Source organism: Delphinus delphis, chromosome 4, assembly GCF_949987515.2.
Source record: "Delphinus delphis chromosome 4, mDelDel1.2, whole genome shotgun sequence".
NCBI lineage: Eukaryota > Metazoa > Chordata > Mammalia > Artiodactyla > Delphinidae > Delphinus > Delphinus delphis.
Genome location: NC_082686.1, coordinates 82245681 through 82266481, shown reverse-complemented (window position 1 = coordinate 82266481; position 20801 = coordinate 82245681). Strand labels below are relative to the sequence as shown.

At 35.7% G+C, this 20801-nt stretch overlaps 1 protein-coding gene across 4 annotated transcripts in view; it reads left to right on the top strand.

The window, feature by feature from the left end:
* The window catches only part of VPS8 (VPS8 subunit of CORVET complex), a 300312-nt gene that overhangs the window by 201348 nt on the left and 78163 nt on the right, over nucleotides 1–20801 (top strand). For all 4 annotated transcript variants that reach the window (XM_060011002.1, XM_060011000.1, XM_060011001.1 and 1 more), the window contains 3 exons: nucleotides 12967–13047; nucleotides 14638–14807; nucleotides 17766–17931. In XM_060011002.1, the coding sequence (XP_059866985.1) occupies nucleotides 12967–13047; nucleotides 14638–14807; nucleotides 17766–17931 (417 nt within the window). The remainder of the gene's footprint in view (nucleotides 1–12966; nucleotides 13048–14637; nucleotides 14808–17765; nucleotides 17932–20801) is intronic.

Genomic DNA, 20801 nt, shown 5'->3' with positions numbered 1-20801 from the left:
GGAAAGAGGTTTCTTTTTAGAAAGATGGCTCAGCCTGTGTTATATAGGATAAATTGGAAGGGATAAAAACTGAAGGCATAGAAATACCCAGAATGTAATAGATACCTGAAGTTTGTTAAATGAGTTACATAGACTGGATAGGAGAAGATGGACTTGGAAATTACTTAGCTGACAGAATCTACTTAACTTTTTGACTGACTGGATGTAGGGGAACACAAGAGGAACCTAGGTAAACCCCTGATTTCAGTTTCATGTGGCTAACAGTGAGCAGTGGGGGAACACGAGACTGGACTTTATAGGAAGAGGTAAGAAGTGGATCGGAAGATTTGGAAGTCATCAACATAGAAGTGGTAGTTAAATTATTGAAACTAGGTGAACTTTAGCATAAAATGGAGTTCTAGGAAACATTCAAGAATCAGGTTGTTTACCTATTTTTATTTCCCATTAGAACATAAGGACCCTGAGAGATGAAACTGTACTTTGGCTAGTACTCTATCACCATCACTTAACCCAGAGGCACCTGGCATATAATAGGTACTCAGACTTTGTTATAAAGCAGAAACTAACACACCATTGTAAAGGAATTATACTCCAATAAAGACGTTTAAAAAAAAAAAGTTAAACACAGAGTTTAAAAAAAATTGTTTTGGCTATTCTGGGCCTTTTGCATTTCCATATAAATATTAAAATTGTCTTTCAATCTCTACAAAACAACCTGGTGCTATTTTGATGGTGACGTATTGAATTTAGGGAGAACTAAAGGTTTAAAAATCTTGAGTCGTCCGATACATGACTATGGTATTCCATTTATTTCTTAATTTAAGGTATCAATTGTAATAGGATATTTATACATAAGATGTTCTACATTTATAATTATAATGTCTATGAATAAAGGCCATTTTTATTTAATTCCAATCTATTTCTTTATTTTCTATCTATATCTATCTGTTGATCTATATATTATCTTTCCATCTATATTTTAATATCTTTTTCTCACCTTATTGTGCTGGTCAGGACCTCTACTATAGTGTTGAATAGTGATGGTGAAGATGGACAAGCCTTGCCTTCTTCCTAATCTTGAGAGAATTGTTAATTCTTTCATCAATTGCATATTAGATGCATGTTGAGAAAATTTGCTGTTCTTCGTAGTTTGCTGAGAGTTTTTGTTATGAATGGATGTTGAATTTTGTTGAATGATTTTTCTGCATATATTAAAATGTTCACATTCTCTTTGGTTATTTTGCTAATATAGTACATTATTTTGATTGATTCTTGATAACAAACCATCCTTGCATTTCTGGAATAAACTCCATTTTGCTCTTTTTATATAATGTTGAAGTCAGTTTGCTAATATTTTGTTAGAAACTTTCATGATTATGTTCATAAGGGATCTTTGTGGTTTTCTTTCTTTGTTATGTCTCTGCTGGATTTGATTTTAGGACAATGCTGGCTTCATAAAATGAATATGGAAACATTTCAGCTTCCTTTATATTCTCAAAGGATTTGTGTAAAATTGGTATTTTTTATATTAAATTTTTGGTAGAATTGTCAAAAAATAATAGGTACTCAGTAAATATTTCTAGAGTGAATATAAGTCAAGGATGGAGGAATTCCATTTCTGGCTAAGAGGAGTATCAGAGACTGGGTTTATCCTCTTGCTTACAACAACTAAAAAGTGGATAAAATATATGAAATAGTGGTTTTCAAAGAAAAGGATATCAGGCAGTACAGGACAGTAATTCCTTAGAGACAGGAAATAAACAACATAAGCCCTATGTTTGCCCCAGCTTAATGTCCTGAGAGAGTTTCCAGGCAATAGCAGGAAGGGGGATCCCAAGAAGTTTCCAGCATACTCATTGATTTGAGGAGATGGAGCTGAGATTCAAGAGACACCAAGGTGACCAGAGTTTTTAGGGCAAGTATGAAGAGAGAGAACTCTGGAGCAATCAGAAGGCCTCCCTCAAGTATAAGTACATGATCTGAGGAAACTACCTAGGCCAGGGAAAGAATCACCTGAAAGGATTAGAGGGAATAATACCCATATTCACACAGGGCCAACAATAGAGTCTTATTCACCAATAAGATCAGAAGAACTCATAATTCACAGAACATTGGGTAGAGTACTCAGAAGTACTCAATAGTGGGAAACAGTTAGCCCTAGACTAAACATAGCTCCTGTCATGCCTTTCAAATCTTAAAAGCAAGACCTAAAGGATCAGACTGTTGCCATGTAATTTAACTACATCCCAGAACAAAGCTTAAAAATATTTTGAGGAATACAAAAATATCTAGGTTCCAACAGTGTAAAACTTTACAGTGTATGTATGACATTGAATTAAAACTTAAAAGGTATGCAAAGAAGTTAGAAAATAAAACCCAGATATGACATTGGGTATTGGAGTTAGCAGGCAGGGACACCAAAACAAAAGATTAGTGAATTTGAAGACATAGCAATACAGACTATCCAAAATGAAACACTTAGAGAAAAGTGAAGCAGGAAAAAAAAAACAACAGAGTATCAGTGAGCTGTGGGACAATTTCAAGTGACCCAAAATACATGTACTTGGAGTCCTGAAAATAGAGTTGGAACAGAAAAAAATATTTGAAGAAATATTAAGTGAAAATTTCCAAATTTATTGACAACTGTTAGCACAGGTCAGTTACCCCAAACTCAAAAACATGAAGAAAACTACAAGGCACATTATAATTGCTCAAAATAAAAAATTAACAGAAATCAAAGAGGAAATCAGAAAATATCTCAAGACAAATGCAAATGGAACACAACTTTCCAAAATCTGTGGGATGCAGGAAAAGTAATCCTAAGAGGGAAATTTATAGCAATACAGGCCTTCCTCAAGAAACAAGAAAAATTCCAAATAAACCTAACCTACCACCTAAAGGAATTAAATAAAGAAGAACAAACAAAGCCCAAAGTCAGCAGGAAGAAAGAAATAATAAAGATCGAAGAGGAAATAAAATTGAGATCAAAAAAATAATAGAAAAGATCAGTAAAACCAAGAGCTGGTTTTTGAAAAGATAAATGAAATTGATAAACCATTAGCCAGTCTTAAAGAAGAGAGAGAAAATAAAATCGAGATAAAAAAATAATAGAAAAGGTCAGTAAAACCAAGAGCTGGTTTTTGAAAAGATAAACGAAATTGATAAACCATTAGCCAGTCTTACAAGAAGAGAGAGGATCCAAATAAAATAAGAAATGAAAAAGGAGAAATAACAACTGATACCACAGAGATACACAAAATCATAATACTACAAAGAGTTATATGCCAACAAATTGGACAACCTAGAAGAAATGGGCAGATTTCTAGAAACATGCAACCTGCTGAGACTGAATCAGGAATAAACAATCTGAACAGACTGATCACAAGTAGTGAAATTGAATTTGTAATAAAAAAAAAATTACTCCCAACAAACAAAAGTCCAGGACAGGACAGCATCACAGGGGAATTCTACCAAACACATAAAGAAGAGCTAATACCTATCCTTCTCAAACTATTCCAAAAAATTGAAGAGGAGGGAACACTCTCAAATCCCTTCTATGAGGATACCATTACCCTCATACCAAAACCAAAGACACTACCAAAAAAGAAAGTTACAGGCCAATATCTTTGATGAATATAGACATAAAAATCCTCAACAAAATATTAGCAAACCAACAATGTATAAAAAGGGTCATACACCATGATCAAGTGGGATTTATTCTAGAGATGCAAGGATGGTTCAGTATTTGCGGATCAATCAGTGTTATATACCACATTAACAAAAGGAAGGATAAACATCACATGATCATCTCAACAGATGCAAAAAAAGCATTTGACAACATTGAACATCCATTCATGATAAAAACTCTCATCAGAATTGGTGTAGAGAGACTTTCCTGGTGACGCAGTGGTTAAGAATCCACCTGCCAATGCAGGGGATATGGGTTCGAACCCTGGTCTGGGAAGATCCCACATGCTGCGGAGCATCTAAGCTCATGTGCCATAACTACTGATCCTGTGCTCTAGAGCCCATGGGCCACAACTACTGAGCCCATGAGCCACAACTACTGAGCCCACATGCCACAACTACTGAAGCCCACATGCTCTAGGGCCCACGTGCCACAACTACTGAGCCCACATGCTGCAAGTACTGAAGCCCATGCATATAGAGCCCGTCCTCCACAACAAGAGAAGCCACTGCAATGAGAAGCTAGCGCACCAAAACAAAGATTAGCCCCCACTCGCCACAACTAGAGAAAGCCCGCGCACAGCAACAAAGACCCAATGCAACCAAAAAAAAGAAAGAAAGAAAAAGAAAAGGTGTAGAGGGAACATAACTCAACATAATAAAAGCTATTTATGACAAACTAACAGCTAACATCATACTGGTGAAAAGCTGAAAGCCTTTCCTCTAAAACTGGGAACAAGACAAGGATGCCCACTCTTGCCACTTGTATTTAATATAGTATTGGAAGTCCTAGCCACAGCAGTCAGACAAGAAAAAGAAATGTCTTTTTAGACATCCAAATTGGAAGGAAAGAAGTAAAACTGTCACAATTTGCATATAACATGGTACTATATATATATAAAGCCCTAAAGTCTCTACCCAAAAAACATTAGAACTAGTAATGAATTCAGTAGTTTTAGGATACAAGATTAATGTACAGAAATCTTTCACTTTTCTATACACTAATAGTGACCTATCAGAAAAAGCCCCAAAAAAATCCCATTTAAAATTGCATCCTTAATTTCTCTTTCTGATCTTTCATTGTTAGTGTATAGGAATGCAAGAGATTTCTGTGTATTAATTTTGTATCCTGCGACTGAGCTAAATTCATTGATTAGCTCTAGTAGTGTTCTGGTGGCATCTTTAGGATTTTCTATATATAGTATCATGTCATCTGCAAACAGTGACAGTTTTATTTATTCTTTGCCATTTTGGATTCCTTTTGTTTCTTTTTCTTCTCTGATTGCTGTGGCTAGGACTTCCAAAATTATGTTGAATAACAGTGACAAGAGTGAGCACCCTTGTCTTGTCTTGTTCCTGATTTTAGAGGAAATGCTTTCAGTTTTTCACCATTGAGAATAATGTTTGCTGTGGGTTTTTCATATATGGCCTTTATTATGTTGAGGTAAGTTCCCTCTATGCCCACTTTCTGGAGCGTTTTTGTCATAAATCGGTGTTGAATTTTGTTGAAAGCTTTCTCTGCATCTATTGAGATGATCTTATGGTTTTTATTCTTCAATTTGTTAATATGGTGTATCACATTGATTGATTTGTGTACATTGAAGAATCCTTGCGTCCCTGGGACAAATCCCACTTGATCATGGTGTATGATCCTTTTAATGTGTTGTTGGATTTGGTTTGCTAGTATTATGTTGAGGATTTTTGCATCTGTGTTCATCAGTGATATTGGCCTATAATTTTCTATTTTTGTGATATCTTTGTCTGGTTTTGGTATCAGGGTGATGGTAGCCTCGTAAAATGAGTTTGGGAGTGTTCCTCCCTCTGCAATTTTTTGGAAAAGTTTGAGAAGGATAGGTGTTAGTTCTTCTCTAAATATAGAGAAGAATTCTGGTAGAATTCTGCTGTGAAGCCATCTGGTCCTGGACTTTTGTTTGTTGAAAGATTTTTAATCACCGTTTCAATTTCATTATTTATGAGTTTTCTGTACATAATTCCAAAAGGCACATGCACACCAATGTTCATTGCAGCACTATTTACAGTAGTCAGGACATGGAAACAACCTAAATGTCCAATGACAGATGAATGGATAAAGAAGATGTGACTCATATATACAATGGAATATTACTCAGCCATAAAAAGGAACGAAATTGGGTCATTTGTAGAGATGTGGATGGACCTAGAGACTGTCATACAGAGTGAAGTAAGTCAGAAAGAGAAAAACAAATATCGTATATTAATGCATATATGTGGAATCTGAAAGAATTGGTATAGTCGCTCTTATTTACAAAGCAGAAATAGAGACACAGATGTAGAGAACAAACGTATGGATACCAAGGGGGAAAGGAGGAGGTGGGATGAATTGGGAGATTGGATTGACATATATACATTATTGATACTATGTATAAAATAGATAACTAATGAGAACCTACCGTATAGCACAGGGAACTTCACTCAGTGTTCTGTGGTGACCTAACTGGGAAGGAAATCCAAAAAAGAAGGGATATATGTATATGCATAGCTGATTCACTTTGCTGTACAGTAGAAACTAACACAACATTGTAAAGCAACTATACTCCAATAAAAATTTAAAAATAAATAAAATTGCATCAAAAAGAATAAAATAAGAATAAACTTAACCAAGGTGAAAGACCTATACTCTGAAAAATATAAAGCATTGATGAAGGAAATTGAAGAGGATACAAAGAATTGCAAGGATATCCTGTGTTCTTGGATTATAAGAATTAATATTGTTTAAATGTACATACTACCCAAAGCAACCTACAGATTTAATGCAGTCCCTGGCAAAATACCTACATTTCTAAAACAATTTATTTAATTAATTTATTTATTGGCTGTGCTGGGTCTTCATTGCCACGCCCGGGCTTTCTCTAGTTGCAGCGAGTGGGGGCTACTCTCCGTTGTGTGCAGGCTTCTCATTGTGGTGGCTTCTCTTGTTGCAGAGCACAGGCTCTAGGCACGTGGGCTTCAGTAGTTGTGACACACGGGCTCAGTAGTTGTGGCTCGCAGGCTCTAGAGCGCAGGCTCAGTGGTTGTGCCACATGGGCTTAGTTGCTTCACAGCATGTGGGATCTTCCTGGACCAGGGCTTGAACCCGTGTCCCCTGCATTGGTAGGCAGATTCTTAACCACTGCACCACCAGGGAAGTCCCACCCACAACGTTTTTCACAGAACTAGAACAAATCTAAAATTTATTTGGAACCACAAAAGACCCCAAATTGCGAAAGCAATCTTGAGAAAAAAGAGCAAAGCTGGAGGTGTCGCACTCCCGGACTTCAGACTATACTGCAAAGCTGCAGTAATCAAAACAGTGTGATACTGGCACAAAAACAGATGTGTGGATAAGTGGAACAGAATAGAGAATCCAGAAATAAACCCACGCAACTACAGTCAATTAATCCACGACAAAGGAGACAAGAATATACAATGGAGGAAAGACAGTCTACTCAGAAAGTGGTGCTGTGAAAAATGGCCAGCTACATGTAAAAGAATGAGATTAAAACACTTCCTCACACCATATACAAAAATAAACTCAAAATGGATTAAAGACATAAATGTAAGACCTGAAACCATAAAACTTTATAGCAGAGAACATAGGTAGAACAAAACACTTTTTTTTTTTTAACATCTTTATTGGGGTACAATTGCTTTACAATGGTGTGTTAGTTTCTGCTTTATAACAAAGTGAATCAGTTATACATATACATATGTTCCCATATCTCTTCCCTCTTGCATCTCCCTCCCTCCCACCCTCCCTATCCCACCCCTCCAGGCTGTCACAAAGCACCGAGCCAATATCCCTGTGCCATGCGGCTGCTTCCCACTACAAAACACTTTTTGACATAAATCTGAACAATGTTATTTTGGATCTGTCTCCTAAGGCAAAGAAATAAAAGCAAAAATTAAAAAACGGGACCTAATTAAACTTAAAAGCTTTTCCACAGCAAAAGAAACCATCGACAAGAATAAGTACAGACTTTCTTTTTTTTGACTCTCACCTTCACATAGGCTTGCCCCTCTAGACGTGAGTTCCATCTTGTTTGCTGCTTTATCTCCACCACCTAGCAGGGTGCTTGGAACATAGTATATACTCAGTAAATATTAGTTGGCTCAACCATCTAACGTCTCTGAGTAGTCCTCTGCAGTTTATAAAGCACTTTTGTGTTCTTTATCTCCTTTATCTCTGTGTACATTATGCTGGGGAAGTAGTGGTATCCTTGTGGTTCTCAAGAGGAAAGTGGCATTCAAAAAATTAAATAATTTGCCCAGTTATTAAGTGGGAACATTAACCTGGGTCTTCTAACTCCAAACTTTCGGCCTTCTGTACCTAACACCAACCATAGTGTTTTTCATATCTACCTCACTTTATCAGGTCTCTTGGGGAGAAGATATTTAGATGCACATTTATTTAGATGCATAATTGCTCAGATATTTACAGTTTTTCCAGAAGAGATATTCACCTGATAAGAGGTTCTCAAAGATCTTCCTGACCTCTAAATATTTATTCAAACTGATACTTGGGACCTGAATTATACAGGTTTCTTTCAGGAACATTAGGTGATAAGTTAATATTTTTAAGGGACCATATTTATGTTATATACATTCTGCACTGCTGGCTCTTACAGATCTTCGCTCTATGGGGAAAGTAATGTTTGGCTTCTGAGAAGCTGCTCATGACTGTTATATGGAAGGAATTAATACAAATGATTTATATGCTAACCTGCTGTGGGCATTATTCATATTTTAAAGTAATGCTTGATTAGTAAAAATTTTAATTTTATAGCAAACCACATACATGATACAATAAGTATCAGAAATCAATAGGGATATTGCCATTTGCAACAACATGGATGGACCTAGAGAATATTACACTTAGTGAAGTGAGTCAGACAGAGAAAGACAAATACTGTATGATATCACTCCTATGTGAGATTCTAAAAAAATAATACAAATGAATCTACATACAAATCAGAAACAGACTCACAGACATAGAAAACAATCTTATGGTTACCAAAGGGGAGAGAGGAGGGGAGAGGGACAAATTAGGAGTATGAGATTAACAGATATAAACTACTATATATAAAATGAATAAACAACATGGATTTACTGTATAGCATGGGAAATTGTATTCAATATCTTGTAATAACCTATAATGGAATATAATCAGAAAAAAAATAACTGAATCACTATGCTATGCACCTGAAACTAACACAGTATTTTAAATCAACTATACTTCAATTTAAAAGAAAGAAAACAATGGGGAAAAAAGTGCTCATCACATGTTTTTTAGTGTGCTTTTTAAAAAACAAGTTTATTTGAAGTACCTAAATGTGCTCTTCTTTTGTAGTTTACGAACAAGTTAAAGAGAAACCTCAGCAGTTATTTATTGCTGAAGAATCCAGCTGACATATTTGGAAAATAATTTGAAAAGCTAGTGTATTGTGTACATGCTGTGCCAGAAGCCTTGAGCTCCCTTTTGCGTTGTATAATTTATATGTTGTCCCAGCATGAGGTTATTTTCATGATTTTGCTTTTAAAGTATGCATATTAAAGTGAAATGTACTGATATAAATATAGACATGACCTATAAAGATTTCTTCCTTTTCCCAGAATTTAACATTTCCAAGACCTCTTTATTCCCCAAACCACCCTGTTATAAACAAGTGACAGAAGTTTTCTGTGCTAGAGCTATGTTCATGTGTATTGTATATGTGTGGACGTGTTAGAATAGCTATTACAACGTGTTTATAATAAAGTATTACACTCTCCATTGATACTTTGAGAAGTAAATGTATTTACTAAGAGCTTGACCAAAAACATAATTGAGTGTAAGTTCAGAAGCATTAACATGGTTCTGTTTTTATGCAAAGAAAATTAAAAGATTATATTGTGAGTATATGGCCTGAGTTGTTCTGGTAAAGAGTTAGTCTGAGATATCTGTAGTCTTGTCTTTTGCAAATGTTCTGCGCATGTTTCACAGGTATCTTTAGCTTAGTGAAACAGATTTCCCCAGTAAATTTAAGTGATCTGTTCAAGCCCAAAGTAAACTTGTTAATTAGTAAACAAATGTGTAGTTATTCTCTACCTTTGGTTTCTTCAGCATAACCTCAGCATCAGGGACCAGGAACCTATGGCAGATAATCTGGTGCTGCTCTTGACCAGCTAAAAGTACTGAAAACTGATCTTATTTAGGAACCACATCTATCCAGTCTTTAAGAAACAACATCAGAGCATAGAAGAGAGAAAAACAGCAAGTCCTAAGACTATGTTGTAACAAGTGCAGGAACGCAAATTTCTTCTCACATTTCTGAACCTGTCTCCTAAGTTTTTCTTGCTCCACAGTCTTTTTTTTTCTTCTTAACATCTGAACTCACAGTTACTGTACCAAGATTTTAATAATCCCTACTCCCTTATAAGTAGCCAGAAATGTTACCTATATTTTCCAGCATACATTAGTTTATCATGTAGTTATTCATATTTGTTACTCATCTAGTAAACATTAATTTATTATTTATTTTATTAGCTTATGTGTCCATCTTTGGAAGACCAGTGTAGTGTTACTTAAAAACATAGTTTCTGAAGTGCCTAGATTGAGATCCCAGCTTATCTGCTTAATAGTGTTGCGTTCTTAGAGAATTTTACCTAACCTCTCTGAGCCTGAATTTCTTCATTTATAAATGTTCTGGAAGGAATTCAGTGATGTGGTATATATAAAATGCTTAGCATTGTACTTGGCGTGTGCTATGCGGTTAATAAATAGCAGCTCCCTTTATCATTACTGTATAGTTGGATTCCCCTGTTTAGCATGGAAGAGACATTTATGTCATATATAGCCTCACGTTACAGTAAAGTAATAGACTTGACATACACATTTATTAGCAAATTTTTATAATTCCCAGCCTAGCCAAAGGTGCAGTAAAATGGGCGCACAAATGTGCTGATGTAGATAGAAATTGCATAATACAACTTTTTGGTAGAGCAATTGCGCACTACGGTTGACCTTGAACAACGTGGGAGTTAGGGACGCTGACCCGCCTGCTCAGTCGAAAATCCATGTATAACTTTTGACTCCCCCAGAGCTTAACTACTAATAGCCTACTGTTGACTGGAAGCTTTACTAGTAACATAAACAGTCGATTAACACATATTTTGTACATTATGTGTATTGTTACTGTATTCTTATAACAAAGTAAGCTAGGGAAAAGAAAAAGTTATTTAAAAAATCATAAAGAAGAGACAATACATTTAGAGTACTTACTATGTTTATCAATAGCCTAAGTTTACATCATCTGTTTACAAGATGAATTGTCTGTCAGTACCTACATCAATATTATATGATACAAAACTCAGTTGATACTATATGTATTACTAACACTAGACATTAAAAATGAAAAGATAATGTGAAAAAAATTCATATTTACAGGTATGACAATTCATGCATTAAAACAAAGAAGCAGCAATATGATTGTCTTATGGTAGCCTAGTGTAATCAATACGGTTGCTTCACGGTAGCCTAGCCAATACAGTAATGAATGAATTGTTATAAAATTTTTATGGCATTAAAAATTTTTATGATATTATAGTCATATTCATAATACAGTATTGGAACATTGTTAAATTTTTTTAAAAAACATCCTACCTGTGATGATAGGCTGATACACAGTTTCTCCAATTACAGGAGAGACAGAGAGGGAGAGGGAGAGGGGCATACTATACAGTAATGTAATTCTTTAAAAGCAAAGTTATAAAACAGTAAGAAAACTAACAGATTATTAATTTTATATTAATATATATATTAATTTTATATTAAATATCATTCACCTTATGCCTATGTAAGAATAGATTAGTATCTACATGAATTATATAGATTATAATTAGTATATAGATTAGTATATATAATTATAGTATATATAATTATATATATATATATATAAATATATATATATATATAGTATATATAATTATATATATAGTATATATAATTATATATATATATAGTATATATAATTAGTATATAGATTAGTATCTACATGAATGCATATATTTTATGCATTCATGACAACCCTAATTTTTTCGATATTTCTTGGCTACATGGTTCATCTGTGAGTTTTTTCATATTGCAAATCTGAAAAAGCTTTTCCTATATATTTATTGGAAAAAGTCTGCATATAAGTGGACCTGCTCACTTATAACCTGTGTTATTCAAGGGTGAAGTATATATATCAATACCCATATAAATACTTTGAGTCTGTAATTCATCCCCTTTCTTGAAATCTCCTCTTAAGAAAGACTCAGAGATTCAGACCAAAATTTACAGCCACTAGCATAATAGTGAGTGGGACTTAAATGTGGGCTATGGGGAGGGAAACTTAAATCCCTGACAACAGAGAATGGTTGAATAACACATGGCATTTTCACATGATTCATACTCTTACTATTACAAAGTATTTGATAATATGGGAAACTGCTCACAACATACTATTTAAGAAAAAAAAAGTTACGAAAGTATTATGTGAAATACTCAAATTTTGTACACTAAGAAATAACATCCCTCTCTCTACTTCCCCAGAAATAAGACTGGAATAATATATCTCAAAAAATCAAGTGTTTATCTCCAGGTGGTTGGATTTCAGTTCGGTTTTATTTTTGTATACATCAGTGTTTTTCAAATTGTGTACAATAAACAAGTTGACATATGAAAAGCAATGGAGGGAAGATTGGGTGTCTAGGGATCTGTTGTTTATCAGTAGTGACTTTATTGAGAAAAGCTTTGGAAAACTGAAAGTTGCTTGGATTCAGAAACTCATCTCCTAAACTGATGTAACTTAGTTGGCTTGGACCAGGAGGTGGACAAATGTGGGTCACAGCGGGAGTTGGACAGATTCTGAGTATTCATGAGTACTTTGGTTTTAAATGTAGCAGATAAATAAGAGCTCAAAAGGGGGTAAGTGATGTTTAATAAGAAGGAAAGGAAGCTTGCTGCAGAAACAAAACCAGAGTGAAATTTAATTAGACTTGCAGAGACAGTTGTTAAGCAAGGGGCTTGGATCATTTAAATTTTATTTATTTTTCCAAAATATTTTTGATGGCCTGAGGAGACCAATGTGCATTTCCAGCAGAAGGTTCATGGAAGAATAAATATTTTGTGACTGTAGACAAAATACTTAAGAGTATTTGGCTTTTTCAGATAACTTATATTTTAAAGTAATTTTAAAATAGCAAGAATAGAATTATAATTTTTTGCAACTTTTTTCTAATTAGGACCCAGTTTATGGAAAAGGAAAACTTGGAGAAATCCAGGGACTTATTCTGGGAATGTTGGATACCTTTAGCTATGAACAGGTAAGCTACTTTCTATTTCTAAGCCCATTCTAAGGTAGAAAGAAGCTATTCTTTTTTCTTTGCACCTATACTTTTTCTTTAAAAATTACCATCTGTTTAGTGGAAGTTTGATAGATTGAAGTGTATGGCTTTTTAATTTTTAAATTTCTCTTGACCTTAATTAATTAATATATATTTTATATACACATACACATATATTCTGGAATGTGGAAATGCATCAAGTTTGGATTCATTTTATTCTTTTGATTCATTGGCAGTGGGACATATAGTTTTTTTCCAAATGAAAAATGTAAGATACTTTCTTGGAAAGTAATGAAATGCAAAGCTATAACTCATTGAAAAGGAAGCATGAGTATGGAAAAATTGCAAAATAAATTAGTGTTCTTTTAAACATTCTGAAACAGATAATTGCCACTAACCAAAAATGGTCATTAGTCTTTCCTTAACCCAAAACTGCCTATAGCTTTAATTCTCAGTAAGAGCCAGCTTGGTATACAGATGTTTTTCTTCATGTACTTCAAAGTGACTCATGAAGCCACCTAGGAAAAGTGCCACTTAGGCATGTTAGATACACTGTCTGCTTTTTTAGTAGAAGAAAAAGAAAAATTTGGGTGATAGAGCTTTTCTTAGGATGTTATAAGAATTGCAGTTTTGCTAAATAAGCATAGCCCAAGGAAGCTGATCCCCCTTCAGGCACAGACTCCATGGCGGCAGAAGGAAAGCTGAGTGCAAGACAGAAATTTTTTGTGAACTTTGGAAGAGGAGGAAAAGATGGGGTTGATTGGAAAGAATTAAAACAGACCATTAGAACTGAAAGTTCTGCGTTATAGATAAAGTTAAAGGACCAGGCTGTGTAGCAAGGAGGATGGGCAGTATATCTTCCCCTTTGGGACTGACAGAAAAGAACCCAGCTGCACACTGAAGTAAGTAAACAATAGTTTATAAACACAGAGAGCCTTAAAATGACTTGATGTGATAGCTGTGAAATAACTTTATGTGACTTAATGACAGATGTCACAGTCTTGAGTAGATTCAAATGGCTTGAAAGTGCTGATCAGGAAACAGTGATCTCTCTGCCCAAGGGAGATGAGAACTGAGTAATGGCCATTAGCTTTTCCAGTGAGAGGTTACTGTGAAATATCGCCATGGATGCAGTTTCTATTTAAAAATCAGGGATTTCTTTTTTATTATTTGTTACAACACAACTTTGAGCCATTCAGAGAGAACTCATTATATAAATGTAATAAATAAGTAGATTTGGGTTTATCTAGTCATCTGAAAGCCGTCAGTACTGAATTAATCCACAGAATGGCAGAGCACACATTTCTCAGTAGTAACTGGTGAGAGCCTTTTAATAATTATTTTGAGAATCTTGATGTATGCACTTATCAATACCCTGCACATTAAAGTTAACCACTTAAGTTTGGGGTGTTTTGATGTTTATTTGATCAGTTTTATGCCTTTATAGTATATTCCAATTCAATTGTCGTTGAAAATGAAACAAGTGCTATTTTCCACTCATCTCCTCTGTCTCTTTTACTTTATGAACAATTTCTTATTTGGCTTATTTTTTATTTTGGTCTTTCATAGACCCTGCTGGAAACAACGACTAGCCTTCTAAACCAAGATCTCCATTGGTCATTGTGTAACCTGAGAGCTTCAGTCACCAGAGGACTGAATCCCAAGCAGGATTACTGCTCTATTTGTTTGCAGCAGTACAAGAGACGCCAAGAAATGGCTGATGAAATTATTGTCTTTAGGTAAGAAAGGGAAGGAAATGTGACACATATGGTGTATGTGCGTGTATGGTATTGCCAGGCAGAAATACACGTGGACACACAGCCCCAGTCAATCGTTCTGCCAGTGAACAAAACAAGGCAAAGTTCCTGCCCTTATAGACCTCACATTCTGCATGGGAGTCAGGAGGAAAGGGTGTTAGGGTGGTCAGGCGGTAAATAAATACAGAGTAATAAGAGCTATGGAGAGAAATAAAACACAGGGTAAGGGGATGGAAAGAAGAAGCATTCAGGGTGAGAGTACTATTTTAAGACACTATAATGAGGAAAAACATGTCTAAGGAAGTGACATTTGAGCAGAATGAGAGAGGTAGGAGTGAAGGTTCAGAATATATTTTAAGGGAAGTGTTAACTTGGTGATGTATTAGATGTGAAGTGAGAGGGAAAAACATCTTCGGCCTGAGCTACTGGATGAATGTGGTACCATCCTCTAAGATGAGAAGGAACAGGCATGAGGAGCTGGGGAAATCAAGAGTCTTGTCTTGGAGATGTTAGGTTTGAGATGCCCTTTAAACATTCAAGTAGGAATGTCAGGTAGACAGTTATTCTAGTCAGAGATATGTCCTGGAGATATAAATTTAGAAATCATCAGCATGTAAATGATATTTAAAGCCACAGTACAAAGAGAAAGGAAGTTTAGTGCAAAAATGGAAAGTTTGATCTCAGGAGGAGACAGCTTATCCAGAATATATGGATAGAGGCAATATAAGATGGACTCTGGAGCCAGACTTTAAATCTTGAGTTCAAATCCTGACTCTGCCACTACTAGCTATGAGACTTTGACAAGTTATTTCATCTCTTTACACCTTAGTTTCTTCATCTGTAAATTGGGATACCTACTTGATAGGGTTTCGTGAAGATTAAATGAGATAATTTACATAAGATACTTGTAACCATGCTGACATATAGTAAGCACTATATAAGTGTTGGCTTCTGTTATTACAGATACAGGAAGATTGGTAGATTTGGTGGTTGGAAGAGGAAGTAGTTTTCATCACACAAACAGCCCATTCATTCAACAAGTATTTATTGAGCACCTACTATATGCCGGTACTGTTCAAGGGGGTAGGGTACCACATGAACAAAACAAAGGTTCTGCTTTTACGGAGTTTACACTCTAGTGAAAGAGGCAAACAGACAAGTAAAATGCCAGATGGTGACTAACACGGAAAAAAATAAAACATGTTAAGTGAGATATATAGCCTTTGTGGGGGAAGATATTTTATGAAGAGTGGTCAGGGAAAGCAACACTGTTAAGGTGATTATGGACAGACAATTTAAAAATTAATTAATAAAAAGGTAATAATTACCATGAATAAAATAAAACATCGTATAGAGGAGAGAGAACGTTGGGAGCTACTAATTTATAAAGAGTTATTAGGGAAGTTTAAGTAACATTTGAGTAGAGACCTAAAGGAAGTGGCCATGCAATATCGGGAGAGAGTGCCCCAGACAGAGGATCATCAAGTGCAGAAACCATGATGCAGATGCTAGGCATACTTGATGGGTAGTGAAGGGAGCAGGCTAGTGTTGCCTGAGCAGAGTGAAGGGAAAATATAAGAGATGACTTCAGCGGCTAAATCATGTAGGAACTGGGTCATTATAAAGAGTTAAACTTTTGCTCTGAGATGAAAAGCCATTGGGTGTTTTTGAGGATAGCATTGACATGATCTGACCTCTGGCCTAAGGATCACTTTGACTGCCGTGGTGAGAATAGACTGTAGAAAGCCAAGGGTGAAAATAGAATGACCAGTTAAGCTATTGCAGTAATCCAAGTGAGAGATGGCCCAAGATGATTGTAATGAAGTAAGCAGTGGTGGGATTCTGGTTATATTCTGAAGGTATAGCTGATAAGATCTGTTTATAGTTTGTATATGAGGTGTGAAAGAAAGAATAGTTTTTGGCTTGAGAAACTAGAAGAGTGTAGTTGCCATTATTTAGATGTGGAAGGTTGGATGAGAGCGTGCAGTGGGGGTGGAGTGGGGTGGAAATCAAGAATTTGGGGCATGTTAAATTTAAGATGCCTAGTAAACATCCATAGTAGAGGTCTTGAGACAGGTAGATGAGGTTGAGGAGAGAAGTCTGGGCTGAAGGTATAAGTGTGGCAGTCACCAGCATGGAGGTGGTATTTTAAAGCTGTGGAACTGGAAGTAATCACTAAAGGAGCAAGGATGGCTGTAGAAAGAAGAGTATAGAAGAGAAAGACTACAGAAGAGAAAGGATGGATGGATGGATGGTTATATATATATATATATATATATATATATATATATATATATGTGGGGGAGGATAGAGAAAAGGAAGATTATAAAGACTATCGAAGAGAAAAGGATTGATGTCTGAGGTGGTCCAAGATTTCAGGTTGGAGAAATGAGGAGGAATCAGTGAAGATGACTTAGAATTATACTCAACGCTCATTTCTGGAAGGCTTATTTGGTAATTTAGTGTATTCAGTAGGGAATTTCTTCATAGGAATAATGTTAGAATTTCCTGTAACACTGACATTTTTTAAATGCTTATTAATCAAATCATGACTCTTGAATTTGATGAGGCAGACCACTCATGTTATTATCAAATTACTTATATAATTATGATTTTCCCCAATTGACTTTTTTTCAAACTGTCTAAAAATGTTTCATAGTTTGAGAAATTAACGGAAGTTCAACTCATCCCCTGGTGGTTTGTAATCAGAACTGTGATGCTGTTCATGCTCATAACTTAAGTGCGCAAATACGTGAGTCTGGATTTTAAAAAAGAGAGGACAGCAACAAGTAAATCCCCTTCCTTGTTTCTTAACCTATACCCCATCAGTGCATTTCAGCTTACTGGGAATATTTATCACTTTTAAATACACTCTAACACAACTTAGGTTTATGATTTTATGATAATGAAAAGTGTCAATTGGTTGCCTTCATTTTGCAGCTGTGGCCATTTGTATCACTCATTCTGTCTGCAAAGCAAGGAGTGCACCATAGAAATTGAGGGGCAAACAAGATGGACGTGCTACAAATGCAGCTCAATTAACAAAGTAGGAAAGTTGAGTGAAAATTCATCCGAAGTTAAAAAGGGAAGAATAACCCCATCACAGGTAAGACTTGTTTTCATGGCAAGATGCAGATGGTCTTTTCTTAACAATGTCTTTTAGGCCTGGCCTCATTTTTTTTCAGGTCCTGTAGGCCTCAGCACATTTACTTAATTTGCTGTTTCCTGGTCCTTCCTCTATGCCACCCTATTCTATAGTTGACCTTAACATCACATAGTGAAAAGTTGGACCTGTTGCTTTTTTCTCTTTGTTTTATCAGCTTTCAGTGTTAAGTCAAAATCAGACCCAGGGAAAAAAAACCCTGACCTAGCTTCTCCTAGGTAACAGTTGACAGAATTTCTACACTCCAGTGATAGGCGTTAGTTTATATATTCATCCAATAGATAATAGAAGTGTGTGCCAGGCACTGTGCTAAGTGCTGGGGATACAATTATAGATGGGATATTTGTCTTTTAGAGTTTATGACCAATGAAATTATAAACAGATTTTCAGAAAGTGTTCTTAAGTTCTTTCTGACACTGAATAGTTGGTGTCTTTTCCATCATCAGTTCTGACACCAATTCTGTCAGTTCTTTGGATACCAACTGGATGTCCAATAATGCAATTAAATTCTGACACTAACCACCAGGAATTAGCATCAGACTCCACAGGTTTAAAGGTTCATTCCCATAAGACTGTCCTCACTTCAGACAACAGTTACAAATGGGGTGCCCAGATTACATGCTCTTCTATCTGACTTACAAATTTAGGGGCCCCCATGGCCCACTCCCCCAGGTTTGATAATTCACCAGAACAACTCATAGAACTTAGGAACGTACTTTACGTTTACCCATTTATTATAAAGGATACAACTCAGGAATAGCCATATGAAAGAAGTGCATAGGGCAAGGCATGGGGGAAAGAGGGTGCCCGAAGCTTCAGTGCCCTCTCTTGGCATACCATCTTCCCAGTATATCAATGTGCTCACCAATTCAGAAGTTCCTTGAACCTCAGCATTTAGGGTTTTTTATTGGAAGTTCCATTACATAGCCATGATTGATTAATTCACTGGCTGTTAGTGATTAGACTCAATATCTAGCCCCTCTTTCCTCCCCATACATGGGATTAGGGGAAGGACAGGGAGGGGAGAACTGAAAGTTCTAACCCTCTAGTCATGGCTTGATCTTTCTGGTGACCAGCTGCTGTCCTGAAACTATCTAGGGGTCCCCAGGTACCAGTCATCTCATTAGCATTCAAAAGGCACTCTTTTCACTCAGGAGAGTCCAAGAGTTTTAGGAACTACAAGACAGGAACCAGGGACAAAGACCAAATAATATTTTTTATTATACCACAAGTACTTACAGATGAACTGTGCCGTAAGAGCAGATAATGAGTAGACCTAATCTAGACATGAGAGGTCATGGAAGACTTCCTCAAAATGCCATGTTAGCTGCCTCTGAAGGAAAAAAAAGAAGATAAAGTTTAAGCTCAAGGGTAGGCAGGAGGAGGAGTATTCCAGTCAGGGAACAATATATAGAACAAAGAAAGCATCTCTGCTGGAACTAGGCATTGAGTATGATTGGATCTAGAGGGTGAAAGAATGGTATTAAATGAAATTAGTAGGTAAACAGGGACCATATTAATTATTTTTATGTTTGTGGTAAAGAAACAGGAAGACATTGAAGGGCTTTAAAGAAGGAATGATATGATATGATCAAAATAGTATTTTTTTTTCAGAATAGTACTTTTAAAAGAACTGCAGTGCAAAAAATGAATTGAAAGGGAAACAAGAATGGATGTAGGGAGACCAAGAATATTGAAATAATTTTGAGGAAAGGAATGGTAACTTGTACTAGGATGGTGGAAGTTGAGATGGAGAAAAGAGTACATATTTGAGATGTGTCTGAGATGAGTACAAAAAATCAAAATAATTAATATGGTCCCTGCCTACCTCACTAACTTCATCTCATACCACTGTCTTTCACCTTCTAGATTCAATTATGCTCAAGTTTTAGTTCTGTACTCTTTTCTGCTTTACAGCAGAGATCCTATATTTGAGAGGTAGAATTATCAGGACTCGGTGATAAATAAATTGGTTGGTGGGGGAGACAAGACAGGGAGGAGTCAAAGATAACACCCAGATTTCTTGTTTAAACTCAAATGGATGGTGGTACCATTTACTGAGATGGAAAAAATGAACAAAGAACATATTTGGGAATAAGACAAAGAATTCATTTTTGGAGTTAGAGCTGTCTGCAGGACATACAGGTAAAGATGTTCAATATGTTTCTGGATTGAAAATTTTATTAGTCATCCAGAATGCTTCCTTGCTTGCATTTAGGAAAGAAAAAACAGGTCCTGTGATTTCTAGAATCTTTCCAAGCTGAATTCAAATGCAGATGGGGGAATCTTATTTATGCAGATACTTAAGGCTTTACATCTTGGGGCACTTAAGTGTTTTTTTTGTTTCAGTTACATTCTGTTGATAAATAACTTGTGATTACATGTGTATTATTGCCTGGATATTACCAATTAGATGTTTTTCTTTCTTCCTAGGTAGTCCTCAGAGGCTAAAATAGACTTTTTTCCTTTTTTTAAAAAACACAATTTTATATGCAATTATGTATTTTAATACATAATTTATAAACAGTAAAATTCACTTTCTGCAAGTTTTGGCAACCACCTTTACAGTCAAGACATAGAGCAGTATCATCACCTCCCTCAAAAGTCCCCCATAGCTCTTTGTAGTCAGCCTTTTCCTCCACCCTCCAATCCCTGGCAACCACTGATCCATTTGGAGTTAATTTTTAATAGCGTGTGAGATAAGGATTGAGGTTCTTTCTTTTGCATATGGCTATCCATTGAATTGCCTTTGTACCTTAGTCAAAAATCAATTGACCATGTATATGCGGGTCTATTTCTAGACTTTCTATTCT